Source organism: Cydia pomonella, chromosome 7 (assembly GCF_033807575.1).
Source record: "Cydia pomonella isolate Wapato2018A chromosome 7, ilCydPomo1, whole genome shotgun sequence".
NCBI lineage: Eukaryota > Metazoa > Arthropoda > Insecta > Lepidoptera > Tortricidae > Cydia > Cydia pomonella.
The window spans coordinates 17,675,656-17,689,414 of NC_084709.1; the positions used below are offsets into that span (position 1 = coordinate 17,675,656).

Here is a 13,759-nt window from a genome sequence, read left to right on the forward strand (position 1 = left end):
TCTCAACAATGAACATACAGGTTTTATTTACTTTACTAAATTTGCTACCTTATCATAATAACCATAAAGTCGGTTAAGGAAATGTGTGTTTACCAGTAATAACCGGTTCTCCAAACTTGTTGCCGTAGTCAGAAGCGCCGTTGCTCGCCTCGATGATGATTTGCAGTGGACTAGCGAAGTTGCTCGGGTACTCCCAGGTCTTTTCCTCCCATGGTAGTTCGTAACCTGAAAATATTCAGTCATTAATGTTATGTCAAGTTAGGAACAATAGTTATTGTTAGGTATCACAATGATACCTTTTTAGAGTTTCATGTAAAATGACAAAAACGGAACCCTTATAGTTTTTTCATGTCCGCCTGGCCGTGGTTGTCCGTACGTTTATCTCAAAAATAATAAGGTATATGTATCTAAATAAAATTTGGAACATAGGTGTATTTTGTTTTGTGAGCCACTACTAAGTTTAGATGTTATAATTAAAAATATACATATTTTAGGGGGGCACTCCATACATGTAACTAAAAGTGAAAAAAAAAACAGTTAATATCAACGTGGGACAGACACAAAATGATCTGGCTAGATCTTTCAAAATAATCTTCTGTAAACAATTTCAACTGTCTACCTTTAAGCAGTTATTGCTAAGCGTGTAAATCGCTATTAAATGCAACACGGCGATTATGTTAGGTGACATTGTTAAAATAAGCACTAACTTATTTTATCTAGATATAGGTAGGTAGGCTTGTTGTCTATCTTCTACAATAAAAGATATGTTACACTTACCGGGTATGTTCAAGTTTCCACCACTGTATCCAGCAGTCCCATCAACAGTGTGTCCCTCTCTCCCACCCCCTTGACATCTCCAATACGCCCTCCAGTTCCCGAAGTGGTCCCAATGAGAGCTACTGTGGTAGGCTTGTTGTCTATCTTTTACAATAAAATGTATGTTACACTTACCGGGTATGTTCAAGTTTCCAACGCTATATCCAGCGGTCCCAGCAACAGTATGCCCTCCTCTCCCAACCCCCTGGACGTCTCTAATACGCCCACCAGTCCCAGTAGTGGCCCCACTGAACGGAGCCACCGCGGTAGGCATATTGTGGGTCTCCGCTGTGAAGATGATGTCGGATTCAGTGACCTCTTGGATGACTTGTGATGGCGCTCGGACGTTGGTCGGCTTTAGTTTTGTGTGTTTGAATCCTTTGATGGCACTGTGTAGGAAGATTATATGAGTATTAAAAGTTACTAACGTAAGAGATACTGCACTTAGAAGGACGTGCCGGCTCAGGACGACTTCGTCCACGTTCAGGGACCCGTCCACCTCTTCCCAGAAAAAAATTCATCGAATAGCCCCAACGATTGACTTTCCCTTTGAATGGCATACCCGTTCATTTGACTTAGCTCTAGGAAGGGGTTTCCCTTTTAGAGATACCGCTAAATGAAAGGGTATCCTCTTCCTAATTCAAAAAATTATGACGCCTGTGCTGTCAACGCGCTAGGCACCCAATCCTTCTCTTTAAACATAAATAAGCAATATTTGATTCTATTTTTACCAAGAGAAAGTTGAAAATGGCATAAGCGTTATGATTTACATTCGATACCCCTTCAAGGGGTTAGCGCTTAGGAACGGGTATCAGCTTACCCGTGTTATGAAGCGCTTAAAAAACCAAATGAAAGGGTTTTAGTTAGCAACGGCTTTGGTAAGCAAAGCCTTACGTAATAACCCTTCAAAAACCCTCCAAGGGGATACCGGACCGGTCCCTGTCCACGATTCTTATTTGTCACCTTTTTAAATCATTCACAATGCCATGTCGGAGAGTGGTGTCTCTTGACTAGTCTTGACACAAGTGTCATGTATGCTTAAAAAGAGTTACCTGCCTAGTTAAAATTACGACATTTTTATTATTATTTTATTATGTCGTCAGTAAAAGTCGTCTTAGAAGCGCTGGTCGCGGGTTCAAACCCCCGCTCGTACCAATGAGTTTTTCGGAACTTATGTACGAAATTTTCGGTGAAGGAAAACATCGTGACTAAACCGGACTATTCCCAACAAGGCCTAGTTTACCCTCTGCGTTGGAAGGTCAGCTGGCAGTCGCTTTCGTAAAAATTAGTGCCTACGCCAAATCTTGGGATTAGTTGTCAAGCGGCCTCCCATGAGCCGTGGCAAAATGCCGGGACAACGCGAGGAAGAAGAAGAGTCGTCAGTAACCAATTCCTAAATCGTCATTGACCTAACTCGTCCACATTAGTGTATCGTCAATTTAATATCTTGTCCATATTATTATATGGTCCACAGTGCTATCTCATTCCCATTCGTATGTCTTCTATAGAAGAGTGCTATGGCGATATAGGAATGGCGACCAGTAAGCACTGTGCCGATATAGGAATGTGGACGAGTTAACCACATAATAATGTTGACGAAATAGGACAGTGGACCATATGGAAATGAGGATAACTTCAGAAGGTGACGAAACTGTAGACAAAGTCCCCCAAAGGCCCGGAACCGACGTGTCCAAGTTAATTCCTAAGTATCCCAATTATGCCATATAAGTGTAAGGCGCGAATTATACACAGATAGTAAGGTGAAGGCGCGGCGCAGGCATGATACCGCTTCAAAACGTTTTCATATAAAATGTACAAACGGCGACGTGTGGTGACACTTGACACTCAAGCGTGTTTGCCCGGCGCCTTCACCTTACAGTGCAGTATAGTACAGTGAGTGTACATTCAAGTTTTTAAAATTTGCGGCTGACTTTTATGGTGGTGTTATTCATAATCGTCTGACAAATCTAACAGACTTCATTGATGATCGCTTGTCATTTCAACATTGTGTTTGTTAGAGAGAAATATAATTTAGCAGCTTTGTTACGTTTCATGAATAAGAGGGTTAAATCATCCCATTCAGAAAATAAATGTACCTAATCCTATTGCCCTGAATAAAATAAATGATACTTGTCTTAATTTAAAAGGTAATTAAACTTAACACTTAAACGGGCGTTTAATAACAGTATAATTTCTTACTCTTTTACTTAGAAATACAGTTAAAAATCATTGTGGGAAATATATTCCCTCTGTCTTATAATTGCTTGATAACAGTATAATTTCTTACCTGCTGTTATCACCGAACTTAATGACGTTGTTATCGTTCGACGTCGCTTGAGTGGAAGCAACCATATCAATTAATGATTCGTTGATCTCTTTGCCATCCAGTATGATTTTGCCCTTGAAACAATACAGTTTAAATTAGGTTCAATAAACGTATACAAAATACAGTATATATGTACATACTTTCAACTTTTTGACCTTAGGCTACATTTTCGACTCTCCGAACAGATAGTTTAAAATGAACCTTCATACATTCCAATAAAGTTAACTATGGCGTATTTTGGTAGCTCTCGAAGATGCGCTGTTTTGACTGTGTGGGCCCAATGGCCTAATGGTCGGCGACGCACTGGCGACACCACTGATGTCTCACTTCGATAGGCTGCGATACAAATGTTTTCTATAGCCCGTACGTTTATTTCCAACTGTCGTAATATAAAATAAAAACCGGCCAAGAGCATGTCGGGCCACGCTCAGTGTAGGGTTCCGTAGTTACTCTTCCATCACAATAAGCTAAACTGGAGCTTAAAGTGTAGTAAATGGTACCTTTCACCCGAGTTAAACAAATAGGCAAATTTGCATAATCAATACCTAATTAACAGGGGTCGGACAAAAAGTGCGGATGACGTAAAAATGACGTACTTAATCTTGCACACAGGATGATGTTTGAGTTTGTATTTAAACTTCCGTGTGACATGTAGTAACAAAGTAGTATTAATGAAGTAACAAAATAATCGTAAATAAATCCATGGAATTAATAATACAGGTGGTAGGGTGATGTAGTGAATAAAATAAATTTCACGAAACTTGTTACCATAAGGTATAATTATTTGAAATTAGTTAGAACAAGTCTGTGGGATCCTCAGATAAATAGGTTTAATAGTCAAAAGTGGGAACAGTAGGTAAGATTAGCAGTATACGTGTTTGTCACGTACCTCCAAAAACGGAAAATTGCCACAATATTCGAGTAAAGATGTCATTTTAGAGCGTTTTCTTATATATTAGTAAATATAAATTTTAGCTAAATATAATCGTGAGGATACAATAGCTAAACAATAACGAAGTCAATTTATTGTTCAGTCAGCGTCAAATACTTCGTAGCAGTCAAAGTAGCCAAATAGTTCGGTACACCATATATTTAGTATGGTGTACCGAACTATTTGGCCACTTTGACTGCTACGAAGTATTTGACGCTGACTGTTCATCTGATTGACAATGTGTCAGTCAAAAACGTACTTACTCATTTCAAGTGGCGATATCGTTTAATAAAGAGGTCAATAAAGAGATTGATAAATGATACGTGATAATTGTTTATGAAAATCAAAAATACTATTTGAAATCATCCTATAAGTGGTTTGACGTCATTCGCACTTTTTGTCCGACCCCTGCTAATTAAAGTAAGTCTTTTTACTATGAAGGTAAAACTTTTTGCGATAACTCAAAAACAGCTAAACTGATCATGTCCGCTATAGTTTTCATTTAATGTCTTTCTTAAGCTCTACTTCCACGATTTTATTCATATTTTTTGAACCTATGGTTCAAAAGTTAGAGGGGGGGGGGGGACACATTTTTTTTTTCTTTCGGAGCGATTATCTCCGAATATATTCACTTTATCAAAAAATGTTTCTTGAAAACCCCTCTATTAGTTTTGAAAGACCTTTCCAACGATACCCCACACTCTAGGGTTGAAGCAAAAAAAAAATTCACCCCCACTTTACGTGTAGGGGAGGTACCCTAAAAAAAATTAAATTTTTAGATTTTATTGTACGACTTTGTCGGCTTTATTGATTTATATATCCATGCCAAATTTCAGCTTTCTAGCACTAACGACTACGGAGCAAAGCCTCGGACAGACAGACAGACAGACAGACAGACAGACGGACATGGCGAAACTATAAGGGTTCCGTTTTATGCCATTTGGCTACGGAACCCTAAAAAGATACCTTACAGTAATATATTTTATTAATAAGATAGAAATAAAAAAAGATACCTTATGATACTCGTAATACCTTATTAATAAGATAGAGAAATACCTTAAAGAACCAATGACGAGAGTGCTCACTGTTGCTCTGGGCTAGATCGAACAACTCCACGCTGGTTGGGTCACGCTTCAGTTTGTTTACAAACAGGTCCGTGTAAAAGTCTATGTCCCAGGAATCGAACGCCAAACCTTTTAACAAAAACAATATAGTCACTAGTTAATAATTAAAAAAAAAAGTGTTAGACATGTTGACATTATTTTCGTACAAAAAAATAGAACCAGTAATATAGCGGCCAAGGCGTTCACAAATATCTGAACACTCCTCTATTGTCAAGGCGTTGGAGCGTGTTCAGATATTTTTGAGCACCTCGGCCGCTCCGATGTATCTGATGGCGACTGTTCAGTCTCGGTCGAAGCGGCTATAGTTCCGTTTTTTGTTAGGTGATCCATTTTTAAATTGATCTTACAGACTATTGGCAATCCTAATTCCCAATGTCTTAAAGACAAATCATAATTAAGGAAAACATACCTAGTTTTTGGTTGACTCGTTCCATAGCTGGTCGTCCCTCCTTCAGAAGAGGCACCACGAACCAGGGCTCCAGATCCTTCGGCAGCCCCTCATTAAAACTGTGCCTCGGGAGATTTTCTGACGTGTATATACATTGCGTCATCCTATCATGCAAAACTGAGGCCAAGTCCTCAAAGTGCTTATTTGAGACATTCTTAGTCCTGTTGAAAGTGATGAGGTGTCTGGTTGATACCTCGAGGCGGACCACATCGCGTAGACCAACGCTTTCGCAAATTTGGACTGAGTTACTCGAATCAGCCGTTGAGAAATTAAATCTAAAATAAATGAGATAAAGGTTAGTTTTTATTGACGACTTCAGAAGAGGCGCGCATGAATTGTAATTATAATTAAGATCTGTAATAAATGACGAAAACGACCTGTACGTTACATAAGATAATTATAATAATGTCCAATAATCGTTTGGGTTAGGTAATAGTCTTTACAGTACATATATGTTAATGTTAATTTACCGCACTAGTGCGATAATTATCACATTACATAACTATGTCGAAAATGTAAAGGGCCATATGTACTGAAAAACGTTGTACGATACATGTGCGAATAGGCAATTCGCCACTCCTTTCGAATTTCCTATTATTCGCACTTGTATCGTAATGTACTATTGTATTTACAAATACATTGGACATTATGAACATTTGTTCATGGACGTTAAGAGACCTAGATGGCTGGATCAAGGGTCAGATATAGAAGGCGATACTACTGGATAAACAAGACCACATGACCATTAAGTTAGGAGGTTCCTTACATAGCGGTTCTTAACACTGACAAGAAGCACAAAGAATAGGTAATGTTACTACCGCGAAAAGAGAGGCGTACACGCAGTCAACACGGGACCAGTGGCGGATTTGCCCTAAGGCCCAGTAGGCCCGGGCCTAGGGCGGCAAGACATTAGTGGCGGCAGTCTATGCTGAGAAAGAGGCGGCTAGAATAGTTACTACAGGGCCTGGGGCCTAGGACGGCCAACACTGCAAATCCGCCACTGCAAGAGACGAGAGTCCTTTCGATAATTTAATGAAAGAGATGTTGCTCGTGCCCAATCCATGGGTCGCCCTCAGGGACAGCACCTGCCAGGGGGTAATGACTTTTTGTATCTATTGAATAATGAAATCTACAGTAATATTTTATTGGATGAACAACAACCCTGACTTACATAGTATATTATTAAGTAAATCCCGAAAAGTAATGTGAATAACAAAATATTTGCAAAAAAATATAATCACCTTGGCCCAATTTCAATAACAACCTGGTTATCTTTCACATTAGTGTAGACAGTATTATTCCTTAAAGCATTAGGCTGGAGCGGGGAACTCAACAGCCACTGCAGAATCTTTATCTGATTAATATTTAGGTATTCACAGCCCTCGGCCAACTCGACATGGTAACACAGCTCCGTAGATAATTCCACTACATCACGGTCAACGACTCTTAGCTTTTGAAGTATTTCTTTTGTCTTATGGACACTAAATGCTTCATATGAAAAAAATCTTATTATACACATGTTGAATGTATACTATGTCAACGGAGTCTCACTCGATACTGTCCGTGAAATTGATGTCACAGATGAGTATATGAATATCTTGTTACATCAATGGCAAAGTTCAACACATCATATGGCGTTATCTGTAACAAATATAGACAAACAGCTTATGCAATGTGAATGTGTAAATGACAAAAACAATGGGAGTATGAGCGAGATATTTTTGATAATTTATTCCAAGCCCATTGACCCTTGAGGTCAGATGGAAATTTACCGCGCACACGCCACAAATTTACGATTGTTTTGGGTATTCGATATAATACATGTAAAGGCATAGCTACTTATGTAAATACTTAAATATATGTATAAGTGGTACCTTTTCCATTTACACTATTGATTTTCTAATCAAAATACCTAAGTATATGATAAAATTGTTTGTCAATTAGACATACTACCGATAAATAGTAATAATAATAAGCTGTCCGGATAAATTATTGTGCACACCCATCAGTTACTTCAACTTCAACAATTTAGATAGGTATTTAATGAGTACTCTTACAATAACAACAATTCATTACTAAAATAAGAAATGTTTTAAGATAATTATGTTATTATTGATAGGTAAATTTAATCACCAAATTCTGTTTAGGACCTAGAAATAAACTTTACCATAAAAGGAAATAGGTATATAATAAAATAAATAAACTAAAGTAAAAATTGCAATTTGAATAAGCTAATTAATACAAGGAAAATTACAGAAACAATCTGGTCAATCGACTAAAGCCAATCCAACATTGGCAAACGAAATAAACAGAAATTATTGTCTAAATAAAAATAAACTTTTCCATTTCTTTTCTATACCACGACAGTGGCGAACAAGCATATGGCCCGCCTGATGGTAAGCCGTTACCGTAGCCTATGGGCGCCTGCAACTCCAGAGGTGTTATATGCGCGTTGCCGACCCTTTAAAAATCAGTACACTACTTTTTTGAAAAACCCCATATTGTAGAAAAATAGCTCATTTGACAGCCGAAGGGTTCACGGGAGGAAGTTTCTCTGGAACTGCACAGTGATAATTTAGGCTCTATAAACACCCTGCCGACAGCAGGCAGTGCACGCATTTGAATATTATTTCAATTTTGGCTTATATTAATTAGCCTAGTTGGTAGTGACGCTGCCTACGAAATGGGAATTCCTGGGTAATTGATTTGTGTGTTCATTACAAATATTTTTTCCTGAGTTATGAATGTTATATTGATGTATTTATGTATGCATTTATTCATACAAGTATGTATATCATGACCTAATAGTACAGATAGTACAAGCTTTCCTTAGTTGCTTAGCTTAGTAGCTAGGATTGTCTGTGTAAGATTGTCCCCAAATACTTATTTGTTTATTTTAATCTTAGCTAAGTGGAAAGTTGTGGTTGTTGGTAAAAGACCCATAAAGGAATAAATTTAGATGTCTAGAACTGTAGATACCACAACATTTATTATTTTTCTTTCACACACATAAACAAATAAAGTATACATAGCACTTTACGTGGATTGAGTAATGAATTTGGTTTATGTAATTTAATAAAATAATTTAAAAACCCCAAAATATTTAAAAAACTTCAGAGCAAAGATGGGCTAAATATGGAGTTTGCCAAATATGAATATTAGGATGAATTGGTTACCATAAAGGTTAATAAACCATCTTAAAATGCTTCAATTAAATTAGCAGCTAAAGATGAATCACTTTCTAGGCAATTCCCTAGAAACAAACAGGTCAAGAGGCAAAAAAATTTTAACCACTTTCAAAATAAAATAATCTATGGATTCAATATGTCTCATCAACTCATCATGTGTTTTAATGACCACGGGAAAACATAACCTGATGAAAGAGAGTGTTTGAAAAGTTCTGGAGAAGACAAACTGAATAAAAAATATTTGCCGAATGTTCGGCACTTTAATTTTCCGAATCTTCAGCACTTTAACCGAATAAAACGGCTGAATATGTACATGAAAAACTTGCCGAATAGTAATGCCGATTACCGAAAAACTATCAAATATTCGATCCATCTCTACTTTAGAGCTTTATTTGTAAGTATTATATTACTTTAATTTCACAAGTTTATATGTATATTCACTTTTATCCAAATATCTATTAGTACTTAATTGACCCCGATGGATATGAGAGCATTAAGGTAAGATTTAAAAAACGTAACAGTACAAATATTTAGAGCTGCTCCCAGAAAACAAATCACAAATATAATTAGTTAACATTAACAAAGTGTAATGGAAGATTATACTTGCTCTTTTTGCGGCATGGTAAATTACACGGCCACGTTCACAGCCCAGCTTCGTAACTTATCTATGTTAAGTTACAGTTCAGACTCCAAGAAATTAAACGTTCAACTTAAATTGTTTCAATCGTATTAAATACAGCACTAAAAATAATAATACAGTTCATAATAAAAAACAAAATTTTACTTAATATCGTATTCTCTTCGGTAAAAATGATTACCTTACCTGTTTTTAATTATGAAGGTAAATAAATGTATCTAAATATATGACAGCTATCTCCCGCGAAGTTAAAATGTGATACTGACATTGACAGTTGCCGCCATACTTCAAAGAGCATATCAAAGAGCATATAATCACTACGTTTTACCATAGTTTCTATAATTTATTTTTTCGTCCATCTGGACAGACTAAAGCTCTAAGCCATACTGCCTTGTCATAAGTAGGTTTTTACTTTTCAGTAAGTTCGATCCAGTCATGAAGGTATATATTAAAGTGGAGAGCGCAATGACTTTTTAGCCATACCAAATTGAACCTTATCACCGAGCCAGAATGGTGTTCGTACCAGACTATTATAGAGAAAACGGTCCACTTGAGATAGCAAAACCGGAGCCCTGTGTCTCACTCGCACATGTTGCCATTGTTAAAAATATACCATTGTGGTAGTAATAATATCAATATACTACTGAAATTAATAATGTTCTTATACTATTTTAGCGCTATATTCTAATTACAGTCATTGCTACGTATAATATTGCTAAAAATGGTTAAAAAATGTTGTGCGACAGGTACGTTTTACTATAAAAATACAAAACTATAGTGTCAAACTTATTCCAAATTCCAAATTATTTATTTGTTAAACATAGATATGTACAACAGTAGGTAGGTCTTAAATGTATAATAAAGTATCACTATGCTTCGCCACATGGTATACAAAAAGCTACAGAGGACATGTAGCATGCATTTACAAACTAAATCTAAGGCCGCCTTTACACCTGTAAGTTACTTTCGTAATATTTATGTAACTTACTTACGGTTGCATTTACACTTAAAATAAACTTACAGTAAAAAATGCTTACGTAAATTTTGTGAGTTTAAACTTGCATAAATTATTACACGCCCATTTACATATGCTTACTAAATCAGTAATAAAAATGTCCTCACACACAATACAAGAATTGCTCGTTTAAAGGTATAAGATTATACGAAAGCAAAATAATGCTGAAAGAAAATGCTGGGTAAAACCTTGTTTAGAAAAAAGAATGGCACGAGATGCGTTTGAAAATCTTCTGAAGGAGTTGAGAATGGAAGACCGAGCCCAATTTTTCAATTTTGTAAGAATGAATGCTACAAGTTTCGAATATATTTTGGAAAAAGTTGCACCTATCATTAAAAAAAAAACGATACACATTTTCGACGGGCAATTTCACCACCTGAGAGACCTGTAAGTTCTCAACTTATCAATTTAGTTCGATAAGCTGCGAGTCGCTTCCGTAAACAAACACGAACGTGTTTAGACTTGTAATTTCTCAATTTACGAAAGTAGTAAAAAATACAGTATGCTACTTACAACAAGTGTTTACACTTCAAAATTTATCGTAAGTCGCTTACGTAAGTAAAACTTGCAGGTGTAAAGGCGGCCTAAGACAAATAATGGAATAAACAAAACAAATTTAAAGGTAAATAAATTTCCTGAGTCTGACAAAAAAAATTGTATTGAGTAGTACGCTTTAGTTATTAAGAAATCATACAACATTTTTTTTAATATCTTTAAATCATTCATTTTTAAAATCTCTTTTGGCAGTTTATTATAAATTCTTGGTGCCATTCCAAAAAAGCTTTTTGCTAGTAATGCTGTCAGATGTACATGAACTAGAGTTTATTCTATATTGTTGGCGATAACTATTGAAATAGGAGAACTAGTTAGGGTTATACTTAATGTATAATGCGACTTCGTATATATAAAAACAGGGAAGCGTGAGATTATTTAACTTAATGAAGTAGGGTTTACATGACTCTGTGTTTTATATACCACATACTGATCGTAAGCACTTTTTTTAACTCTAAATACTAATCCTCTATCAGTACCATTACCCCAACATATAACCCCGTACCTCAAAGTTGATGTAACGTGAGCGTTATAAGAGATTACAACAGTCGACTGGTTTACTACTTTTTTTGTTTAACTTTTTGCAAATGTTATCTATATGGTTCCAACTTAAAGTACGATCTAAATTTAGCCCTAAAAAAGTTATTGCATCCGTCTCCTCAATGTCTTGGTCTTTGTATGTAATTTTTAAAACAGAAGTAAGTTATTTTCTCTGTTTAAAGGTAATTATTTTGATTTTATTTAAATTGATAGATAGATTATTTTTCTGTAGACACTTCCTTGTGGGACGCCAGAATTAATTTGCTTTAAGTCTGAAGAAAACGTGACTTCTTTCTTAGACTTAACACAAATTCAAGTTATCTGTGTGACTTGCTCTCGATTCATCAAGTAGGATTGTAGTAGATTGTAGGTATTTCCGCGGATACCATAATTATATTATTTTGATATTAAGATTTTATGATCAACAAAATCAAAAGCTTTTGTTAAATCCATATACAATGCTGTAACAGGAACTTTTTTATCTAACTGTGTCGTAATTGGGTACTTGACACATGTCTATGTGAGTCCTGTATTTCAAACTTATTAGGGTGACTATGATGTCGGCACGATATTAATCGATCTTACTTCTTATTACGTACTTAATGTAAAAGTAACTTTATCTAAATAGGTATGTCTTTATTTCGGCATGTTTAATGTGGTCGACGTAATGAGAGCTATTATTATTATTTTTTTTTTAAAGAGCTATTAAGTATTTAATAAATAATAGGGTTGTTTCCATTTTTTGAATTGCTTGTAATACGTTCTATATTAACCAAACGTTGCCCTAAAATTTAACTTTTACCCTAAAAAAGGCTTTACATACAAAATACAAAATACAAAAAAATTACGGTTTGACACATAACTATGTACATTCCAAAGAGTAAAGTAATTATATAGGTACATACACACGTAACACCAAGGCCTCCCGTTGTCTATTCTCAGTGCAGAATTTGATACTTAAACCGTAGCCATTTAGGTGGTGGGCAAGCTGTGTATGCGTGCGTGTGGGTTTTTAACCATCTAATAAAATATGTTTTCGTAATAATTAGTTATTATATATCATAAAGTATTCATTATCTATTAGCATTTTTAGTGCAGATATCGAAGCTACCACCAAAATGGCTACGGCTTGAGTATTAAATTTTGTGCGAGAACAGACCTATATACTTACTTTACTCTTTGGAACTGACAACGGGGGCCTACCGCAAAAACCAAAAATCATATATTGTGGGGATTTTTCTCTTTTACTCTTACTAAGACGTAATTAGAATGACTGAGAAAAATGCCCGCAATGACGAACTTCGATTTTCGCGGTTACAGCCCAGTCTCAAACCGTGAGTTGTGACGTCATCAGAATATTCAATGTCGTTTTGACTTGGGTGACGTGACGTGTGTTAAAAGATATTTTAAATTCAATATTTACAAAAATGTGCTCATTAGAGGTCCACTAAAAGTAGTTAAACATGTTCTTATAATCCATAAGAATTTATTGGGATACTATTCTGCCCTAAGATTTGTAGATGGAAACAACCCTATTGACAAAATGTAAATCCAAAGTCCTTAAAACATTACAGACCCAATTTATACATAATATTTTAAAACTGAAACGTTGCTTCAAAATATTTATATATATGTAATCGATTCTACATAGGTTGGACACACATATTCGTCTGTAGGACAAGGCGGCAAATTTAAAAAAAATTGCTGCAATCACAGATCTACGATGATGCTGACGCTTAAAGTTAGCTGAAGTGTGCAAAAGAGAAACCATCATGTATATGAATATACCATGAGTGCGAAAGAGACAGCCTAAAAATGAAAAAACCTGACCAATGACCATTTTTGAGTTCGACAGTAGTCGCCAACGGCCGACATTTATGATTTATTCATTTACAAACACATGGGATCGTAACACCTATATTTTTAAATTAAGCAGAAAATATAAATCAAGCGGGGAGGAAACTATAAAAAACGTATTGCTGTCAAACTAGCGTCGTGTTGTTTAACAGGTAATTATGTTATTCCAGGTGAAATATTCTAAACAAATGATTTTGTTTAGTTTTATGCTAATATTTTATCATTTTATTCAATAATTAATCAAGATTATTCTGTGTAAAAATCTTAATAGGGTTGTTTCCATCTACAAATCTTAGGGCAGAATTGTATCCCAATAAATTCTTTT

General features: G+C 35.6%; 1 protein-coding gene across 1 annotated transcript in view; it reads right to left on the reverse strand.

The window, feature by feature from the left end:
- The window catches only part of LOC133520032 (phosphoribosylformylglycinamidine synthase-like), a 34,605-nt gene extending 27,127 nt beyond the window's left edge, over window positions 1–7,478 (reverse strand). The window contains exons 1-6 of the mRNA XM_061854288.1: window positions 6,887–7,478; window positions 5,607–5,920; window positions 5,130–5,266; window positions 3,104–3,216; window positions 952–1,205; window positions 94–225 (exon numbers count right to left, since the gene is read on the reverse strand). Coding sequence (XP_061710272.1) covers window positions 94–225; window positions 952–1,205; window positions 3,104–3,216; window positions 5,130–5,266; window positions 5,607–5,920; window positions 6,887–7,164 — 1,228 coding nt within the window. The 5' untranslated portion in view covers window positions 7,165–7,478. The remainder of the gene's footprint in view (window positions 1–93; window positions 226–951; window positions 1,206–3,103; window positions 3,217–5,129; window positions 5,267–5,606; window positions 5,921–6,886) is intronic.
- Window positions 7,479–13,759: the final 6,281 nt, after the last annotated feature.